Source organism: Hyperoodon ampullatus (genome assembly GCF_949752795.1).
Source record: "Hyperoodon ampullatus genome assembly, chromosome: 6".
Lineage (NCBI taxonomy): Eukaryota > Metazoa > Chordata > Mammalia > Artiodactyla > Ziphiidae > Hyperoodon > Hyperoodon ampullatus.
The window spans coordinates 73,691,178-73,713,838 of record NC_136919.1 but is presented as its reverse complement, the minus strand read 5'-3'; the positions used below and the strand labels follow the sequence as shown (position 1 = coordinate 73,713,838).

General features: G+C 40.2%; 1 protein-coding gene across 3 annotated transcripts in view; it reads left to right on the top strand.

Annotated features, from left to right (window-relative positions):
* SMARCA2 (SWI/SNF related BAF chromatin remodeling complex subunit ATPase 2) overlaps positions 1-22,376 on the top strand; it is a gene marked incomplete at its 5' end in the record, with an annotated part of 169,956 nt that extends 147,580 nt beyond the window's left edge. For all 3 annotated transcript variants that reach the window (XM_079706373.1, XM_079706372.1, XM_079706371.1), the window contains 5 exons: positions 6,400-6,505; positions 6,995-7,096; positions 9,721-9,853; positions 20,386-20,528; positions 22,139-22,376. In XM_079706373.1, coding sequence (XP_079562499.1) covers positions 6,400-6,505; positions 6,995-7,096; positions 9,721-9,853; positions 20,386-20,528; positions 22,139-22,174 — 520 coding nt within the window. In that variant the 3' untranslated portion in view covers positions 22,175-22,376. The remainder of the gene's footprint in view (positions 1-6,399; positions 6,506-6,994; positions 7,097-9,720; positions 9,854-20,385; positions 20,529-22,138) is intronic.
* Between the last annotated feature and the right edge of the window lie 285 nt (positions 22,377-22,661).

Genomic DNA, 22,661 nt, shown 5'->3' with positions numbered 1-22,661 from the left:
AGCCAATTTTACCCACATACAGCAGGTGGGCAGCCCACAAATAAATGTGGTCCATCTGCTTTCTGAGGCCCAGAAAGCCTCCCCGAGGCTTCCAGCATCAGCCTGGCCCAGGAGCCCAGGGTCTCTGCCTCTCAAAGCTTCAGGACAAGCAGCATAAATGACCTCTCTCTGAGGGAGGGGAAGCAGTCCCAGCTGGAAACAGCAAAACTGATTTTCTTACAGGGCTGATAAACTGTCTTCATAACCATTCTCTGTCTTTTGATATAGAAATGGATTGCTCTGAAAGAGGGCAGTTATTTGGGCATAAATGTTCTTGTGTATTCATGGGGAAAATATCTGCCTTGTTCCTTTAGAATCACACCTCATATGTCTTCCTTAAGAATTTCCTAAAACGGCCATTATAGGAAAAAGCAGCACTCAGGGTGCCTGCTACGACACACACACCCCTTTGACAAAGTGGCATTTGGGATTTGCAGCTCAGGTGGAGAGACATTTGATTTTGTTTACCTGCAAAAGCTTTGTGATTTTGAGTTTGATCACGATTCAGCCAAAAGCTCTGAAGCCTTTTTTTAACATTACGAAGTTAGAGACCCAGGGAAAGACCAAAGGACAGAACATTCAGTGGAAGGGAAGGTGTGTCCTTACCTTTTGAAAGGAAGGCATCCTCTGAGTCACTTCCGGGTCTCCAAGATGAGGTGACAAAAGCTGATGAAACGGCGTGACCAATGTGTCTATCACATTGAGACAGGTGGACAGTTAGGATTCTGTACCTCTACCTGCTATGATGAAGTGTCGAGTGAGAAAAAGAGAAGAATCTAGGTGTCCCGAGTCAGTATTTCTAAAAAGTCAAGTGATAGGTGATGTCTTCTCAGTCATCTCCTCAAAATGCTTGTCTAAATAAACAAGTAAATAACAGTACTCTCTGAATCTCATGTCCAGGTGATCACCTCTGATTTGCAGTCATAAGTTCAGTGAGAGAATTCTGAAGGAATAAATAGGAACTTCATACAGTAGATTCTGTTGGTTGTAATATAGTAAACAAAAAATTTGTGGAATTATTGTTCTATTATTCTATTTATTTGGCTTTATATGGGAGAGTTAAAAGGTGCCAGTTGATGAACTGTGTTGTTTATGGTGATGTAAATAAAGGTTGGTCATATGCCCCTCAGACGACATTTTTCTGGGAAAAATCAAATTAGATTTTTTACTTATAGCATGTTTTCAAAGAAGGTAACCCATAAGAGTGTTTGAGGCCTACTTTATTTATGGATGACAGTATGGTTCCAAATTACATTAGATTGTAAATCTTCATTTTGTTGAACAAGAGTACCTTATTATTAATGTTTATTCTCTGGCATTTTTCCTCCTGGTCCTTAGTTCTTGCCCTTTTAAAAACCTAGTTGAATGTGTATTGCATTTACAATTTGATATCCTGCGGGGTTTTTTTTTCCCCATTGAATGTCATAATGAGCATTTTTTCTGTTTTTTAAGGCACATACTTTAAAAATACATAATTTTAGATTCTAGCCTTCCATTACTTATTTTCTTCCCCCAATTGTTTAACATTTTGGCTGCCTTAAATTATTTTAAATAATGCTGTGATGAACATCTTTACATGTCCATATAAAAAATATATATATCTTTATCCATATTCCAGCCTAGAGTAGATTACCAACAGCAAAACCATACATCAGAGTGTGATTACATTCAAGACTGTTGTTAAAGCCTTGCTGCTTTTCTTATTGAGCTGAGCAAGCCCTTTAAGCCTCCTAACATGGGGGCATTTACCTTGCATAAACCTGATGTAACCTCATTTTGGTTGATAACTCAGGCACGTTAGATACCTAGTCCTTAACACAACCCTTGGGGTGATTTTTACAGCTATCCATCCCATATCAAAAGCAAGTCAACCCACATCCCATTCTGTTTTGCTATTACATCCTATATGCTTCAAGAAGTTGGGAAGTCAGATTTCCAAGCTTGTTAGGAGTTGTCAGTATTGTCAGTCAATACTCAGTAAGACTCAGATGAGAGACCTCAGTAGAGAATGCAGAGTGCGGGTACTCTGACACCTATTCTGTGACTGGCTCAGGTTTCTGGGGGCTTTCTAGATATGCAGGGTGCTACTCAGGTCTAAGTGCATTTTGAAATAGTATTTTTTAAACCCTATAGGAATCTCACCCTGAAAAAAAGACACATATTCACCTACTGCCCTCCAGTGCTGACCCAATTTTTATGGGTTTTTTTCCCAAAATGACTTCCTATGTTTGATTCCTTTAGGACTGTAATAATTTTCTGTAAAACATTTCCAACTACAAATGGGTGTTCTAAATCATGACGTCATTTCCTTAAGGAGGCAAGATAACCACATTTTTATATTCATTAACTAACATAAACAAAACCCATGTCAGCTTTAGTTAAGATCACTTTTCCAGGAGTATCCATTAGGAGTTCTTGTCAACAGATCAGCTTTGGCAGGTAAAAAAGACAAATCATAAAGCAGCCAAAAAACAACAAAAAAAAGGACTCTCAACCAATATTATGAAAGACATACTGGCCAGCATTTTAAAGGAATAGGTTTCTAAGCTACTATTACAGTCTTATGCACTCTTCCAGCTTTACCTGAACTGTAATCAAAGGTAGAGCTGATACTTATGTGATATTTATAATGTCTGTAGTCATCATTTTAAAGTCACAGTAGTATAGATGTGAAATTCTTGCCATTCGGTTTGTGGAGGTAATGGGAGAAAAATTGGTTCCCAGATGAAGCATAGCAAAGCAGATTTCGTGTGTGTGTGTGTGTGTGTGTGTGTGTGTGTGTGTGTGTGTGTGTGTGTGTGTGTGTGTGTGTGTGTGTGTGTGTGTGTGTGTGTGTGTGTGTGTGTGTGTGTGTGTGTGTGTGTGTGTGTGTGTGTGTGTGTGTGTGTAAGCTCTCCATGCAGGGTTTGCAAACCACCATTAACATAGTGGCATGTAGGGCTTTTCCATCACATACACCATGACAGCATAGCCAGGTGTCCCTTTGCCCTTTCGTCTCTGTGGAGAGGAAATGTGTTTGCCCACCAGCACCTGTAAACTCTATTAAGTGCAGTGGGTTCCTGTATATTTGTATTGTAGGTTATTCTCCTCGGCCCCAACACCCTACATCTTATCAGGGTCACGTTTCTCATTGTGATAGATCGTTGTATGAAATAGGTCTGAAATCAGACCATTTTGGAGGAGGGGGACAGGTATCACTTTTGTCATGGCAGACAGCACACTTTGAAATAACAATTTATACTTAGGCCTTAAATGTGTAAAATGACATAATGGAAAATACCTTGGGGGTAAGGATAAGCATTTCAACAGAAACAGAACACCTTTGGCAAACCATTGTACAATTAGTCCATTGTTCTGTACTTAAAAAAAAAAACTTCCTGGCAGTGAAAAACAAGTATTTGAAAAGGTATAATGAAAAAGCATTTGTGCAGCTTAAGTTTGAGAAAGAAATGCCAAGAATTCAAAACTCTGTCAGGCTGCTTCACTTCCTTTTTCTTATTTACCTTTTTTTTTTTTTAACCTTTAATTTAGGGAAAAAATAAGTTACTGTAGCAACATTAGCAAGTGGTCCTGCTACCTCAGTGCATTCTGTAGCTTATATAAAAGCTGGATGTCCTCCAGGACCACCTGACTTTTCCTGCCCAGGGTCGCCATCAGAACTATCCCCTCTGACAGAGATGGGGGAGGGGTTTTGACTGCATGTAAAGTGTTCCCGCACTCTGTGGAGGAGAGAAAAAAAAAACAGCATGCATAGAATTAAGTTCTGAGCAGCCAGGTACCAGGAGTTGTTTAATATTGAGGAAAGTTGGTTTAATATTGAGGAAAACTTCTTCCATTTTTTTTTTTTTTTGGAGGAAGGGTTCTTGATCCTGAGTGGATAATGGAATATTTGAAGGGAGAAAAGTATAGAGAACATTCTAACCGTGGAGTGAGAGGTGGGTCAAGCCTGGAGACTTGGAATTTGTGATAAAGGGGGGATTGGCCGTGGTACTTGGGGGTACACAGGCGAGAGACTATTCCGACCAGAAGAGTCAAGTCAGCAGTACAGTCAGGGTTTAGAGAGGAGGAGCCAAGGAAGGCTTCGAAATCCAGACCGAGGTGTTTGAATGGAGATGGTTCCAGTGGAACCACGAGAAGACTTCCTTACGTGGCATCCAAGTCCTCCTTCAGCTCAGGCCATTGGTTCTTAGCAGGGGGAATAAAGGAAGTGAGATGGGAATATGAAGCCACGGAGCCTTTATTTTTAAAACCAAATAAATTTATGTCATTTTACAGTATTGGCCCTGAGTCTCAGAACATTCAGCTCTCTCCTATGTGAGCACAGATAACTCTGGACTTGTCTCCTTATAGGGTCTAGAATTTCTACGTCCTAAGAACAGGACATCAGACCAAGACTGTTTCAGCCATTTTGCCCCTGTTGGAAAGAGCTCTATCACATTCTCAGTGCAAACTGCTTATTTCTTATTTCACCAGTAGCACAGATGAAATGAAGAGTAGGTCCATCACAGGTGTACAAAGCAAAGATGTACTTGTGATCTGTCAATAGAAAAATGACACCATCTGTTGGCAATGCAGAAAATGACACTGAAGATGTCATTGAGGGTCAGGTGTTAAATCCAGAATCACAGAGGTCTGACTCTCTGTTGCTAGGGTATAAAGAATGCTAATTATAAAGAAGTCACTGATACAAATAGAAAAATGAATGTCTATAAATTCCTCTTATGGCCTTTCAGAGATTCATTTACAGACTGGTGAAATGTTTGTGTATTTAAGTCTCAGAATGGGAGAAAGAAAAACAGACCAGAGATTGTGGCCCTATGTTGAAGGTGATAGCAGATGAAACAGTTTTTGTCATTACTGTGTGGTATAGTTTATGGCGGTACAAATGCATTTCTCAACGTGGAAGGGGTGGGGGGGGTAGGGGTGGCAGAGGGTAAGAGAACACCTTGGTTCTTGCCATGATAATCTTAAAATCCAGTTTCCTATTAAACTGCAGTCTTCTTATGCCTCTTGTGTTGGCCCCTGGTTTTAGTATTCATGAGGCCCATATATGCATTAAAAAATAAAATAAAACAAAATACTGACCCAGCATCACAGAAAAACTGGCCCATCCCTTTGACAGGGTTTTCGGTTAATTTATGCAGGCCCCTTTGCACTTCAGCATTTTCCCCACTGGTTGCTAGGCAACCATTTGAGTTACTGCGCATGCCTTTTTTATGATAAGTGTCATTATGATTATTTTTTAATTATATGACTGGGACTACAGATTAAAACAGCATATTGTCACTCATCCTCTGCCGCTGCTTCTAGCATTCTCACACACTCCTAGAATCACCTTCCAGAATTTACCTGGCAGCGATTTATGGGGGGTTTTTTTGTTTTGTTTTGTTTTTAATATTTCTGCCTTCACAAAGGAAGTAGAGATGACATCATAAGGGGAAGGAGATTTTTGTGAAAAATGACTGTACTGTATCTCCCGAGCTGTTATTGATCTGGATAGGCTGAGTCAGATATTAGGGTCCTGAACCTAAATTATGAATATCTGGTTCCTTTGACCATGTCTGCTTCTAACATTAAGTGATGTTAAATGCTTACATTGCTTTATAGTCTGTTTCTCAAAGTTACAAAATGCTAAGCGTTCGTTGCTATTAAATGTGCTTTCAAGTAAAGCTACCATGAATTTGCGGGGAGGGTATAGCACTGATCCCAGAAACGTGAGGCAGCCACACTTGCTAAATATGTTTGTTCTTTTCAGCACAAATGACTCCATACACACAAAATGAAGTTAGGCAAGATGAAGGGGTTCCACTGGCAAATAATCATAAAGGTTTGTGTAGTTCACAGTGTGGAAAAATGCCCCAAGAGGAGTAAGACTGAAAAGATAGACAGTCCCTGGTACATACGAAAGCTTTTCATTTGAGTTTCCAGAGTATATTCTAACATTATTTTCTGAATATAAAGTGGATTTGAAAACAAAGGGATATGGAAATAAAGTCAGTATTTTTTTTTAACCAACTCAATTACTACTCATTTAGAAATGGAATTTTGGGTGGAATGGGACACTTTAAACATTTGTATCAAACTGAAGAGAGGTTCACTCTGAAAGAGAAATCCACAGTGGCCTTCCCATATGTATGACAGAAGTGGAGATCTACTGGTATTCTAATGTCATTTTGAAGTTAGCACTGGGGGCATTAATCTCCCATACAGTTGTAGGATTTTCTTTGATTTGAAGAGCCCCATGTTTATATGCATGGGATGTCATTTGCTTTTTTGACATTTTTCTGAAATAAAATACAAGTTCTTCTCTGTAGTGCATGATCTGTTGTTTTTGTTCGTTTCTTCCCTGCCCCCCTACAGTTCAGGGCGACAGCTCAGTGAAGTCTTCATTCAGTTACCTTCAAGAAAAGAATTACCAGAATACTATGAATTAATTAGGAAACCGGTGGATTTCAAAAAAATAAAGGTAGATCTTTTGTTTACGAACTTTATTTTTTAAGTAAATAAAGTAGAAGTGTAAATTCATTGAAATGATTACAGTTAGGACTTGACAGTGGTAACCTATCTGACTGCCACTGACACCCATCCAGGGCTTGGCACTAAAAAGGTCGGGATGTTCTTGTGCCTTTAAATGTATGTTATGAAATCAATATACTGAGAGCTCGTATTGATTGTATTGCATTTTATTTGAAAAGTTTCAGACTCCTTCCTCGATCCCACTGCTCTTCCTGGTTCCCATCATATGCTCCTTACTCCCCCTTAAAAGAAGGAATACGCGTGGGAGGGTGGTCGCTGTTTATGACACCCCCTGGAGTTGTATAGTCCCACCTCCCTGGCAGGACTGTCTACTGGGAAGCCACATGGAAAATCAAGCTTTGTTAACCAAGTAATGATTGTTGTATTTCCACCACCACCCTCCCCCACTTTCCTCTGTTTTATCCAAAATGTGCATCAGGAAAGAATCCGTAATCATAAGTACCGAAGCCTGGGTGACCTGGAGAAGGACGTCATGCTTCTCTGTCACAATGCTCAGACATTCAACTTGGAAGGATCCCAGGTGAGACATGTTTAACCTTAAACATGCTTTGTTCTTTTAAGTAAATTTTTTCATTTGCTACCGTCGCTACTATCCTGCAGAAGAAAAGGGAAAATAAAAGCCTATATTTCCATGCTACCTGTGTAAGGCAGTTGAGGCTTTGGCATTTTCAAATTAATGCCAGCTCCTTTGTACCATAGCTATGCTAGTTCCTACTTGTGCTTCCCTTAAAGGCTTGGCTTTTAATCAGAGGAGGAATTTAAGTTAATAACTTAATGTAATGCTTAAAAGCTAGGGGTACAGTTTTTGCCTTTACAGAGATGGTGTATTTGGTTCTATTTACCTTGGGTTTTCTGATTGTAAACTTTGCATCAGGTGCCGAAACTGCTGTTTTGTTTTAAAACAAAAAACATATAGAAAAAATAGCCATCGCCTCTAATTGTTACAAAAATGCTTTTTATCAGGTCAATTGCAATTCTCTTTGCTCCTCTGTAGTTAACAAGAGTCTAAGTAAGTGACACTATTAAAATAACTAAGTTGGCGGAGGACAATTTCACTTTAATTACACGTCAATTCCACTCACCTTTTGTAGGACTCCCCTTTTCCTATCTATGCTCTCATACCCCTGAGGCAGAAAGAACAAGAAGAGAGGTCAGTGTGTCCCCCAGCCAGTGCAGACTCAAGCCTCTTTCCGGATCGGACTTGTTTTTATCTTCATGTCAATTCCAGTCACTAAATTGGAGAATATGGGACTCCTCAGAATGTGCCTTAAACAGACCATACCTTTCCAGTTAATGGGAGTTAATAGAAATATTATTTTGACCAAAACACAATAGGTCGTGAAAGAAGCCTTTTTCAAAGAAATTTAAGATGAAAACTAGGATGCAGAGAGTAAATATAAGCGTCAACAAGGAAGTCTTTTATGAATGACCACTTACAGTTTGTGGATAGATTTGGGGGTTCTTTATAGGACTGTGGCAACATTGTGATATACACCCTGTCCCAGACAGCCTCCCTGTCTGCCGACACCCCTGAACTGGGGTGACAAATGGCCTCTTGACTGGCTTCCCTCCGAGGCCCTCCTGGATGCTGGCCTATCTTTCTGTAACCACCTTTTTATCCTGTCCATCTACTGCCCGCCAAGCTTCGAGCTTCCCCATGTACTGTTAAATTCTAGAATGAATTTAGTCACTGTAGTTTGCTTTCTAAAGTCATATACTAACTATTTGGCCTCATTTCTTGCTGTTCCTCAACCTTAACAGTTCATGGTCCAGTAACGGTTCATGGTCCATGAACACCGGCTTCCCCAGATACACATGCAGTTGTAGGAAAGAATATGAATACAGAGAGAGCCTTGACGTCGTCACACGATAGTAACATTGTCCCGTGTCATAACCAGGAAATTGGCAATGGCACCATCCCGGATGCATCTTGCTTACTTTTGCCTCCCCACCTTTCTCCTCCTCTCCTTTTCTAAATAGACCGTCTCCTTTCTCATGATCCCTGGTGGGATCTCTCTCACCCTAAAGATCCAGCTCAACTCTAGTGTCCCTGGCAAATTCTGCCCCAGTGGCCCCATCCCAGTGTGTCATCTTCACCATTTTTAAGTGTACAGCTCAGTAGTGTGAAGTATATTTTCATTATTCTGCAACAGATCTCCACAACACTTTCATCCTGTAAAACTAAAACTCTGTAATCATTCTGCCAGACACCATTCTACGTTCTATTTCTACGAATTTGACTCCTCTAGATAGCTCATAGAAGCAAATCACTCAGTGTTTGTCTTTTTGTGAATGGCTTATCATTTCACCTAGCATCATGTCCTCAAATTTCATCCATGTAGTGTAGGCTGTGACAGGATTTCTTTCCTTTTTAACGCTGAATAATACTTCATGGTTTCGATAGAACTCGTTTTGTTTCTTCATCCCTCTATCGATGGACATTGGGTGTGCTTCTACCTCTTGGCTACTGTGAATAGTGCTGCTGTAAACATGGGTGTGCATGTATCTCTTCAAGACCCTGCTTTCAGTTCCTTTGGGTATATATCTAGAATTGGCATTGCTGGATCATATGGTACTTCTATTTTTAGTGTTTTGAGAAAACGGACCATTTTTTAGCTTTATCTCTCTCTCAGCAACTACACAGGGCTATGCTCAGATAGGTGCATACACTAGCGAGAAAGCACTGATTGCAATAAGTAGTGGCTGGTACTGATAAACTCAGTAACAAATAATAGCCTCCATTTTGTTAGGAGAATTGCATATTTTAAAAAAGGTTGCTTTACCACAGTGTTTGATGGAACAAATTAAATAAGAAATAGTTTTTTTAAATACCGGTCTTGGTGTCAAAAATGAGAGGGCATCGTATTGAAGCCCTCCCTTCCCTCCCAAGCATGCGCACACACAACACACACACACAGTCTCTGAAATTATTTCAACTGCATGTGGACTTTTCCTGTAAGACTATGTCTGTAGATTTGAGTTTGGTGTTTTCCTGAAGGCATAGACAATAACGTTGATGTTTCTACTAACATTCATGTAAGATAATGCTGGCGTGTGGCACAGGGAAGAAAAGAGCATGCTGCGATGGTGAGTCTCGGGCCCTCAGCTTGAGGTTTTTTAATAGGTGCCACTTTGACCCTTTAGATCTACGAAGACTCCATCGTCTTACAATCAGTGTTCAAGAGTGCTCGGCAGAAAATCGCCAAAGAAGAAGAGAGTGAGGACGAGAGCAACGAAGAGGAGGAAGAGGAAGAGGAAGACGAGTCAGAGTCAGAGGGTGAGTCTATGTGGTTTCTCCACTGGTTTGGCCCTGGCCACCTGCATCGCTGTTTCCACAGATGCCAACAGAGCAGACGTTGGAGTCAGGCACAGCTGGACTCCAGGACTTGCGGTCTTCCGTGTCCTAGCTGGGCAACCCCAGGTCATATACTTAACCCCGCTTGAGCTCAGTCTCCTCCTCTGTGAAACTGAAGTACTAAATGTGCCCCCAGTCATGCGAAGAGCTTAGCACATGGCCAGGCTCACAGCAAATATGGAACGTTGCCTTTGGAAATCAGTGTAATACACATTTTCTACCAGCATGGCTGTTGATACCACCTATCTGTTAACCTAGCACAGTGGTTCTCTAACCTGGGTGATTGCTGGCCTCCACCACTGAGTTTCTGATTCAGTAGCCTGCGGAAGGGTCTGAGAGTCAGCCTCTCTAACCAGGTTCACAGGGGATGCTGATGTGACTGGACCCGGGCCCACACTTTGAGAATCACTGCTTTAGAAGATAATTGTCAAACTGTGGTCCATTTTGTCCATCATGGATCAGATACTGATCCTATCTTTATCTTGGTATTTTATTCATTATGACTCTGTTTGGCGTGAGTTTTGAGTTTTTAAAACATTGCACTGAATAGTATTTATCTTGATTACCGAGTTTTGGTGTCCTCTTAAACTTTGCACCCAAGGCAAGTATCATATCAAAGGTTACGGCTGCCTTGAAAAGTCTAAAATTTCTTCTTACCTAATTAAGTTTTCACCCCATACCTCCTCGTAAAGTAATAAATCCTAGTAGTTTGTAGTCTTCTATGTAAAACAGTTTAGATATGCTTTAACATTTTTTATTAGATTTGTTTCTAATTACATACTTAGTACAGACAGCTTGGAAAATATTTTTAAGAAAGGAAAATTGTATAATTCCATCACCCAATATACATTTAACTCCAGTTGCCTTCCAGTCTTTTTATATACATAAATATTTTGTTTATAAAAGTATAGCACACTGTTTTGTAGCATGGTTCTTCTATTACAAATATTTTCCCATAGCAATGACTGTTTTTATACAGCAATACATATATTAACATCCATTAAATGAGTGTACCAAAACATAGTAATCTCAGCCCAAATAATGCTCTCCTGAAAATTCTAACCCATAAACCACTGCTGCACACACTGTAAAAATATCTGACGCATACATATTGCTGCACAGAATGGAGTTGATTTCTTTGTCAGCGGTGTACGTACATGTCTGTTTCCCCATACCCTCATCTGTTCTCAGTATTATTCTTTTTAGTGATTCTGCCTTTTAAGTATTAATTTAACCTTTTTCAGTTTCATATGGTTACTCCCTAGTTTTAATATCATAGCATTTGATGTTTAAGTCTACAAAACTGTATTTTAGCTAAACGTTGCCTTGGTTTAGAGTGAAATTTCGAATCTGTTTTCAAATAGCTACCTTCTTAGCCCAGCTATCGGTTGAGATACGTTTGCTCTAATCTCTCCTGAGACTTGGTATGTTAACTTTCTGTAGCCGCTCTAACAAATTACCACAAATTTAGTGCCTCAATACAACTTACATTTATTATCTCACAGCCCTGTAGGTCACGGGTTTACTGTGGGTCTCTCTGGGCCAAAACCAAGGTGTCACCAGCCTGCCTTCCTTTGTCGGGGCTCCAGGGGAGAATCCATTTCCTTGTGTCTCTTTCTCATGTTGCATCTCATTGACCCTCTCTTCGGCCTCCACTTCATCCACATTTTTTTGCTGTTGTTGAGGTATAATTGACATATAATAATATACTAGGTTCAGATATACAGCATAATGATGCAATATATGTCTATATTGTGAAATGATCACACCTAAATCTACTTAACACCCATCACCACACACAGTCAGAAAAAAATTTTTTCCTGTGATGGGAACTTTGAAGATCTACTCTCTTGGCAACTTTCAAATATGCACTACAGCATTATTAATTATACTCACCATGCTGTACCTTAAACCCCACGACTTATTTATTTTATAACTGGATATTTATACCTTTGGATTCCCTGCACCCATTTCCCACCCCGCCTCTGACAGCCACCCTGTTTTCTGTATCTGTGAGTTCAGTGGTTTTCTTTTTTAATTTCACATATAAGTGAGATCATACAGTATCTGTCTTTCACTGACTTATTTCACTTAGCATAAAAGCCCACATGGTCCGTCCATGTTGTCGCAAATGTCCTTTTTTTAATTTTTAAAAATGTTTATTTTGTATTGGAGTATAGTCGATTTACAATGTTGTGTTCGTTTCATGCGTAAAGTGAAGTGATTCAGTTATACGTGTATCCATTGTTTTACAGAGTCTTTTCCCATATAGGTTATTACAGAATACTGAGTAGAGCTTCCTGTGCTGTACAGTAGGTCCTTGTTGATTATCTATTTTATATACAGTAGTGTGTATGTGTTAATCCCAAACTCCTAATTTCCCACCCACTGCCCCCACCCCCCCGGCCCTGCCATTTTTCTTCTTTGGTATCCGTAAGTTTGTCTTCTAAGTCTGTGGGTCTGTTTCTGTTTTGTAAATAAGTTCATTTGTATCCCTTTTTTAGATTCCACATATAAGCGATATCATGATATTTGTCTTTGTCTGACTTACTTCACTTAGTATGATAATCTCTAGGTCCATCCATGTCACTGCAAATGGCATTATTCTATTCTTTTTCTGGCTGAGTAATATTCCATTGTGTATATGTACCCCATCTTCTTTATCCATTCCTCTGTGGATGGACACTTAGGTTGCTTCCATGTCCTGGCTACTGTAAATAGTGCTGCAGTGAACATTGGGGTACATGTGTATTTTCAAATAATTACGGTTTTCTCCAGATATGTGCCCAGGAGTGGGATTGCTGGATCATATGGCATGTATATGTCAATCCCAGTCTCCCAGTTTATCCCTCCACCCCCTTCCCCCGCTGGTAACCATAAGTTTGTTTTCTACATCTGTGACTCTACTTCTGTTTTGTAAATAAGTTCATATGTTCCATTTTAGATGATCATTATAAGTTTTAGCCTTCATTCTGTTAATGTGTTGTATCATATTGATTGATATATTGATGTTGAACCAACTTGCATCCCTGGAAGAAATCCCACTTAATCATGCTATATGATTCTTTTAATTTTTTTTTTTTTTTTTTTTTTTTTGGCTGTATGTGGGCCTCTCCCGTTGCGGAGCACAGGCTCAGCGGCCATGGCTCACGGGCCCAGCCGCTCTGAGGCATGTGGGATCTTCCCGGACTGGGGCACAAGCCCATGTGCCCTGCATTGGCAGGCGGACTCTCAACCACTGCACCACCAGGGAAGCCCTCTTTTAATGTATTGTTGGATTCAGTTTGCTAATATTTTGTTGCAGATTTTTGCATCTACGTTCATCAGGGATATTGGCCTATAATTTTCTTTGCTTGCAGCCTTCTGGTCTAGTTTTGGTACCAGCATAATGCTAGCCTCGTAAAATGAGTTTGGAAGTGTCCCCTCCTCTTCGGTTTTGTTTGGTTTTGGGGGTTTTTTTGGCAAAAATTTGAAAAGGATAGGTATTCATTCTAATTCATCTTTAAATGTTTGGCAGAATTCACCAGTGATGCCATCTGGTCTTGGACTTTTGTTTAATGGGAGGTTTTTGACTGTGGACTCAATTTCCTTACTAGTAATTGGTCTTTTTCTATTTTCTTTGTGATGCAGTCCTGGTAGGTTGACTGGTTCTACAAATTTATCCGTTTTTTTCTAGGTTGTATGATTTGTTGGCACATAATCGTTCATAGTTGTCTCTCGTGATTCTTTGCATTTCTCTGATAACAGTTGTAACATCCCCTCTATCATTAGTGATTTTATTTGAGTCGTCTCTCTTTTCTTCTTGGTGAGTGTAGCTAAAGATTTGTCCACTTTTTAAAATCCTTTCAAAGAACCGGCCCTTAGTTTCATTGATCTTTTCTATTGTCTTTTTACTCTCTATTTTTTTGTGGTTGTTGCGTGTTTGCTTCCAGTTTGATCTTTGCTGTTTCCTTCCATCTACTAAGTTTGGACTTCATTTGTTCTTCTTTTTGTAGTTCCTTGAAGTATAAAGTTAGGGTGTTTTATTGGAGATTTTTGTTTCTTGATGTAGGCATTTATCACTGAACTTCGCTTCTAGGGTTACTTTTCTGCATCCTGTAAATTTTGGCATGTTTGATTTCCATTTGTCTGAAGGTATCTTTTAATTTACTCTTTTGGTTTCCTTGTTGAGCCATTGGTGGGTCAGTAGCACGTTGTTTAATCTCCACGTGTGAATTTTCCAGTTTTCCTCCTGTAATTGATTAGTTTCATGTCATTATGGTTGAGAAGGCTTATTGATAGTTCAATCTGCTTAAATTTATCAAGCCTGGTTTTGAGGCATCACATATGATCTATCCTGGAGAATGTTTCATGTGCACTTGAGAAGAATGTGTATTCTGTTGCTTTTGAATGGAACGTTCCATATATAACTATGAAGTTCCTCTGGTCTAGTGTGTCATTTAAGGCCAGTGTTTTCATATGGATTTTCTGTCTAGATGATCTGTCCATTAATGAAAGAAAGGTATTAAAGTCCCCTAATATTATTGTATTGCTGTCTATTTCTCCCTCTATGTTGTTAATAAATGTTAGGGCCTCTTTTTGTATTGACTCTTTGCTATTATGTAATGCCCTTGTCTCTTATTACAGTCTTTAAAGTCTCTTGTCTGATGCAAGTATAGCTGCCCCAGCTTTCTTTTGGTTTCCGTTTGCATGGACTGCCTTTTTGCATCTGCTCGCTTGCAATGTGTGTGTCTTTAAAGCTGAAATGAGTCTCTTGTAGGCAGCATATAGATAGGTCTTGTTTTTTTAACCATTCAGCCACTTTGTCTGTTGACTGGAGAATTCAGTCCATTTAAAGTAATAATTGATAGATATGTACTTATTGCCATTTTGTTCATTGTTTTCTGGCTGTTTTGTAGTTGTTTTTCTTCTTTTGTTATCTTCCTTTGTCATTTGATGACCTTCTTTTAGTAGTTTACTTCGACTCCCTTCTTTTTATCTTTTGTGTATCTACTATAGGTTTGTGGTTACCACGAGGCTTACATGTTATAACTTATATTCAGAAGAGTCTATTTCAAGTTGATAACAACTTAAGTTTGAATGTGTTCTAAAGCTCTATGTTTGTTGGTACTCCTTCCCTCTGTTTTATGTTTTTGATGACACATTTTACATTTTTTTATCTTGTGAATATACTTGTGTATCCTCTAACTAACTATTAAAGTAAAAGATAAAAGTAGTAAAAAGAACTATATTACTTATGTCTGGCTCTAGAAGTAACTAATCCACTAGATATACTATATATTTACTTTACCAGTGAGGTTTATACTTTTATGTGTTTTCTTGCGGCTAATCAGTACCCTTTCTTTTTAACTGAAGTAAGTCCCTTTAACATTTCTTGTAAATTCAGGAGTTCTTGATGAACTCCTTTAGCTTTTAGTTATCTGGAAAACTGTTTATGTCTCCTTCAATTCTGAATGATACGTTTGCCAGGTAGAATATTCTTGGTTGGAAGTTTTCTTCTTTCAGTATTTTGACTGTTTTGTGCCACTCACTTCTGGACTGCAAAGTCTCTGCTTAAAAATCTACCCCTAGTCTTCTGGGGGGTTGCCCTTGTATATAACAAGTTGTTTGTTTTTCTTTTGCTGCTTTTACAGTTCTCTTCTTGTGTTTAAGTTTTGACATTTTAATTGTAGTATGTCTAAGTGTGGGTCTCTTTGGGTCCCTCTTATTTGGGACTCTTCCTGGATCTGGATGTATTTCCTTCTGCAGATGAGGGAAGTTTTCAGCCATTATTTCTTCAAATAAGTCTTATGCCCCTTTCTCTCTCTTCTCTTTCTGGGAGCCCTACAGTGTGAATATTGATCCACTTTATGTCGTCCCATAAGTCCCTTCTTTTGCTGCTCTGATTGGATGAGTTTCACTGCCCTGTCTTTGATTTTACTGATCTTTCTTCTGCTTCCTCTTGTCTGTTGTTGTACCCCTCTAGTGTACTTTTCAGTTCAGTTATCATATTCTTCAGCTCTGTGACTTCTGTTTGGTACTTGCTTATAAAGTTGGCCATTGAACAACACAGGTTTGAACTGCATGGGTCCACTTGGAGGAAGATTGTTTTTCAATAAATACATACAGCAGTACTATACAATCTGCAGTTGATTGAATCTGTGGATGCAGAACCCCAGATACGGAAGGCCAACTGTAAAGTTACACACAGATTTTTGACTGCACAGAGGGTTGGCGTCCCTAACCCCCATGTTGTTCAAGGGTTAATTGTGTTTTCTCTTTGAAGTTCTCACTGTTTTCATTCATTCTTCTCCCAAGTTCAGTGAGCATCTTTATGACCATTATTTTTAATTCTATCCATCAGCTAAGCCATTCATCTTGGTTTTATTAAAGACTTTTTTTCTGAGGTTTTATCTTGTTCTTTCATTTGGAACATATTCCTCTCTTTATTTTCCTTGACTCTCTCATTTGATAAAACAGCCATCTCTCCCAGTCTTGAAGGAGTGGCCTCAGGTAGGAGACAAAAACTTTATCATTCAACCTACACCCTAACTCTTCCTTGTCTCTCACACCTTTGTGATTGTCCAAGCAGCCTACATTGAGTGGCTCCCAATAGTTGAGGGTGTACCAAGACCTGTCAGTCCGTGTCTTAGAAGGGAGGATCTCAACACCTAAATTCAGGCTGATGGGAAGCCAGATCCTCAGGCAGCAGCTTTTTTTTTTTTTTTTTTTTTTGCAGTATGCGGGCCTCTCACTGTTGTGGCCTCTCCCATTGTGGAGCACAGGCTCCGGACGTGCAGGCTCAGCGGCCATGGCTCACGGGCCCAGCCGCTCCGCGGCATGTGGGATCCTCCCGGACCGGGGCACGAACCCGTGTCCCCTGCATCGGCAGGCGGACTCTCAACCACTGCGCCACCAGGGAAGCCCAGCAGCTTTTTAAAGTATGCAAATATACAGTCCAGTGGGACCACAGGCCTAAGTCCCACTGACCACCAGAACCAGGCAATCTGAAGGTATCCCCTGGGCAGCCCTCGCACAAACCAGGGCACCGGGCGTGTGTAAAAGCTCCCCTCCAAGAGACACTAGTGCTCTGGAGTATGGCAGAGGGAGAGTGCAAAGATAGCATCCCCCCTCTGCCAAGTTCTCTGGAAGGGATGACGGTCAGCCCTTAGATATGGGTTAAATTAGATGCCCAGGCTGATGCTTTAAGATAAGCAAATAAGCCTCTTTTATGTAATGTCTGGGTGCCTCTCAATCAGCTGACTTTGAGCTGGGTCCTGGGGCAGGAGAGTCTGCGCATGAGAGTTTTACGAGCCATTTCTGAACTGGCTGTAACCCTGTGGGTCTTGTGGACACAAGCCCTGTTGGTTTTCAAAGCTAGATGTTTTGGGGGCATCCCTCAGGTGCAAGTCTTAAAAGTTGGGGTGCCTGATGTGGGGTTCAAACCTTCAGTCCTTCTAGAGAAAGCTTCCGGTTTTCAGTTCCTTTCCAGTTGTGGGTCACTGCACCAAGGATGGCATTTATCATGAGATTATGTATCAGCCTTTCTGCCTTTCTTACTTGCTTCAGTGTGGGTTTTTCCACATTTGTCCAATGTGTAGGTGTCACTGAGCTAGTTTTTAGGTCTTTTTCAGAGGTTGTTCCATACATACCTTAGATTCGGTGTGTCCGTGGGAAGAGGTAAGTTCAGGGTCTTCTTGTGTCACCTTCTTAAATCAGAACCTCATCTTCTTCCACTTTGAAGGACTCGTGTGATGAGATTGGGCCTAGCCTACCTGGTTAGTCTAGGATAATCTCCCCATCTCAAGGTCAGTGGAATCCCTTTTGCCATGCAAAGTAACATTTTCACAAGTTCTAGGGATTAGGACATGGACTTCTCTGGGCGCCATCACTATTCTGCCTGCCACCCTGGTTAACTGGAACTTGTCAAAGGTCTGTGTAATGGTGTCATAAAGCCTTAGGATGCTGTTTAAAGGGCCCATCTGATGGTCCAGTTTATTAGCCTAGTTGCCCATGGCAGCCTTTCAGGTGGGTTTTTTGGAGGGACATATCCACTGACTCACAAAGCCTGATAGCTTTTGAGCGTCCCACACTCCAGTGAGTATTTAGATTATGTTCTTGAGGATGTATTTTCTTACCTTTACTGACAGTCTTCTGCCCTTTCGCACCTCCCATGGATTTCCTGTACTCCCGTGTCAGGAAGAGCCACACCTGTGTAGATAAAGATATTTCACTTTTTCTTTCCAAATTACTTTTTAAATTTTTAAAGTTTTCACACCTTCATGCATTTCCATTAATAGGTAGACTTTTGCATCCCCAGTCTTTTCTTCAAGTCCCCACCTTATAGCTTATTAAGCAGTAGACATTTGGGTATGACATATGGAAGCCTGGACTAGGAATACTGTTTGGAGTACTAGGATTTGCCAGCCTTTTGCCCTGTTTGGGATGGGGGAAGGGCATATGCTGCCCCCTGCACTTCAGTTCAGAACATCTCTGCTCTCATCTTTTTTGTTAGCCTGTACTTCCATGGAAGACTTCATTTCTGGAAACACTGTGTGGATCCTTCCCCTTCACAAAAGAAGTCTGGAAATTTCTCATCTCTAAGATTCCTTCTGGAGCTGATTCTCTCCATGACATTATCTATTTCTAGGTTCCTTGAGACCCACCAAACATAATATTCTAACAAAACTGGTGGGAATGAGAGACTTTCATTCTCAGTCACTTCATCATCCATCCCTAAAAATGCTGTTCTGTGGACACCTGTCCCAGAACAATGCCAGGGAACAGATTTTCTATGAACCTTGGGATGTGCACCTATAACTATGGTATAACACTTTGACTTTTTTCTTCCATGTGTTTTTATTTCTATCCTCAGAATAGCCCTGTGAGAGTGGAAGTGGGTGCCATCTTTCTGTATGTGTATATACTTGAATTCTTTATGTCTCTCTATACAGAAATATATGGAATTTTATGTCATCTATTAATAGAGGTATGTGTGTATGATTATACACACACAGGGATGCATATATTTTCAAATATGGAGGTATACTTCTTTTTCTGGAAATAATCACCAGAAAGAGAACAGTAGGGTGAGAGACTAGAGATGGGGAAAGAAACCTTTCAAATTCATTTGTTTTGTTTTTACTTTCCATTTTGTACCTTTCTGTACTGTTAAAAATATTCACCTATGAATTTTCTTTTTAAGTCAACTGAAGTTATTTACACAGTAAAATCATTGGCTTTTTTTTTTAACCTTTTACACTTATGTATACTTTCTAATGTCAAAGTTCTGTTTAAAAAAATGCCCATTCCTCTGTTGATGGACATTTACATTGCTTCTGTGACCTGGCTATTGTAAATAGTGCTGCAGTGAACATTGGGGTGCATGTGTCTTTTGGAATTATGGTTTTCTCTGGGTATATGCCCAGCAGTGGGACTGCTGGGTCATATGGTAGTTCTATTTTTAGTTTTTGAAGGAACCTCCATACTGTTCTCCATAGTGGCTGTATCAATTTACATTCCCACCAACAGTGCAAGAGGGTTCCCTTTTCTCCACATGCTCTCCAGGATTTATTGTTTGTAGATTTTTTAAATGATGGCCATTCAATGGAATATTACTCAGTCATAAAAAGGAATGAAATTGGGTCATTTGCAGAGATGTGGATGGACCTAGAGACTGTCATACAGAGTGAAGTAAGTCAGAAAGAGAAAAACAAATATCATATATTAACACATATATATGGAATCTAGAAAAATGGTATAGATGATCCTATTTGCAAAACAGAAATAGAGACATGTAGAGAACAAACGTATGGACACCAAGGTGGGGAAGGGGGGGCTGGGATGAACTGGGAGATTGGGATTGATATATATATACACTATTGATACTATGTATAAAGTATATAACTAAAGAGAACCTACTGTATAGCTCAGAGAACTCTACTCAGTGCTCTGTGGTGACCTAAACGGGAAGGAAATCCAGAAAAGAGGGGGTGTATGTATACATATAGCTGATTCACTTTGCACAGTAGAAACTAACATAACACTGTAAAGCAACTGTATTCCAATAAAAATTAATTATAAAAAGATATTCTTTTAGTGAAAATTTTAAAATGCCCACACCCCTCCATGCAGTAGGTAAGGCTGCCCTCACTGTCCTGGTTAGGAAGATCCCTGTTCATCCATTAGGAGACCTGGAAAGGACCCAGCCCAGCTTCCCTCTGGGACCTCATTCCTTCTTGTTGCCCATTTAGGGTGACTGTGTAGCTTATCGTGCAAACTTAGACATGTTTGCAAGTGAAAGGGGTGCTACCTATAACTAGATGGGACAATGGAGAACAGGCTTGAATCAGTGGAGAATGTTCAGGGTACTCTGGGATGTTGGGTTTGTCATCTGCAGGTAGGCGATCATTTTCCTACCTGTAAAAAGATTTCCCTGTGATTCCTCATGGCTGTGTGTTTTGGTTTTGTTGTAGCAAAATCTGTTAAGGTGAAAATCAAGCTCAATAAAAAAGATGAGAAAGGCCGGGACAAAGGAAAAGGCAAGAAAAGGCCAAATCGAGGAAAAGCCAAACCTGTGGTGAGCGATTTTGACAGTGATGAAGAGCAGGATGAAAATGTAAGTGCGGCTGCCTTGCCTGAAGTCGGGAAGCTCTCCCCACTTCCGTTTCCCGCTCATACTCCCAGGCCCGTTCCAAACTCTCTGCTTTATTACCCAGAAATGAAAATGTAAAGATATGAGTTGAGGGATGTGAACTGAGCTGCATGATTTAAAACAAAGAATTTGGGGTTTTGTTTATTGCCTTTTTAATAGTCTCCAAAAGTGAAAAACTACTCAATCAAGTTTCCTTTTCCCCTTTCTTACCTTCCCAGTGGAGTTTTCTCCATGGCTGGTTAATATTTTATATCCATAACACCCAGCACAGTGCCTAGGGTACAGCAGTATATAGAGGAAATAATGATTCCATGGGAGACTGACAAAAAGTGGGATGATGTCAGTTAGTTTGGGGTTTGAGTTGCTATTTCAGGTGCTGTGTGGAAAACCCAGATGCATCTTTAAGTACTTAGAGGTGTTATTTTTAATATTTGAAAAACTCAGGGAGCCCTGATGGAGCCAGGCCCTGACATAAGGACCTTTCCAGATGGTACCCTGTTCAGTGCCTATTACTATTAGCATCCTAAGACAGACGTCACTCTCAACATATTACAGAAATCAGTGCTTAGGTTATGTGTGTTTTGCTGCAGGTCATGGAAGTAAATAGCAGAGGCTGAATTCAGACCCAGAGAGCATTAACTCAGTCTGGCGCACTGTCCCTGACTCTGTGGTCCACAAGGTAGCAGTGCTGGCACAAGCTTCTAATACAGTGCCTTTTAAAGGGCCCTCTATTTCTTTCACTTTCTAGAGGACCTCAGGTTCCCTACCACACACCCCTTTCTTTTTTCTTTCTGGAAGGTTAATTTTCCATGTTAGCATTTATGCTACTTTGATTTTCCTTCAACATACTGCTATCTGGGTCTGTTGAAAAGGTTGAGCATTCTTATCCCACCCAGCCTTTAACCCTCGACACAAGCATCTTCAAATACATTTAAAATCCTATGTTTTGGGCTTCCCTGGTGGCACAGTGGTTGAGAATCTGCCTGCTAATGCAGGGGACACGGGTTCGAGCCCTGGTCTGGGAAGATCCCACATGCCACGGAGCAACTAGGCCCGTGAGCCACAACTACTGAGCCTGTGGGTCTGGAGCCTGTGCTTTGCAACAAGAGAGGCCGCGATAGTGTGAGAGGCCCGCGCACCGCGATGAAGAGTGATCCCCGCTTGCCACAACTAGAGAAAGCCCTTGCACAGAAACGAAGACCCAACACAGCAAAATAAATTAACTCCTACCCCCCAACATCTAAAATAAATAAATAAATAAATAAAATAAAATCCTATGTTTTCTTTAAGTAGACAGCAAATGCATGGAATTTTTTTCTCCCATGAATTTTCTAAAAACGTAGTGCTAAAATTAGAAATCAATAGCCATGAACTTTCCAGGCCCAAGTGCAATAGAGCAAAACACTGGCACAGACAGTGGGCATGGCTTTGGGATTTCCAAGTAGGAGCTCCCCTTTTCAGCATCGAGGCTGTTGATGCCTCTTTACTGGGAGGGTTAACTGTTTCCAAAATGTCATTTCTTTTCTACATTACCTCTTGATGGCTTATTGTCTTTTTTATCTTTTTACTTTTAGGAACAGTCAGAAGCAAGTGGGACTGATGATGAGTGATCAGTATGGACATTTTTTTCTTGGTAGAACTGAACTCCTTCTCCCCTCTCTCGTCTCCACTCAGTGAGTTCATTTGTCATATGGGCACTGGGTTGTTTCTATATCATTATCATCTATAAGCTAGCTTTAGGATAGTGCCAGACAAACATATGATATCATGGTGTAAAGAAACACACACTCATACACAAATCTTTGTAACATATTGTGACCAAATGGGCCTCAAAGATTAAAACAAACAAAAAAGCTTTTGATGGAAAATATGTGGGTGGATAGTATATTTCTATGGGTGGGTCTTGGTAACGGTTTGATTGTGCCTGGTTTTATCACCTGTTCAGATGAGAAGATTTTTGTCTTTTTGTAGCACTGATAACCAGGAGAAGCCATTAAAAGCCACTGGTTATTTTATTTTTCATCAGGCAATTTTCAAGGTTTTTATTTGTTCGGTATTGTTTTTTTTTTTTACACTGTGGTACATATAAGCAACTTT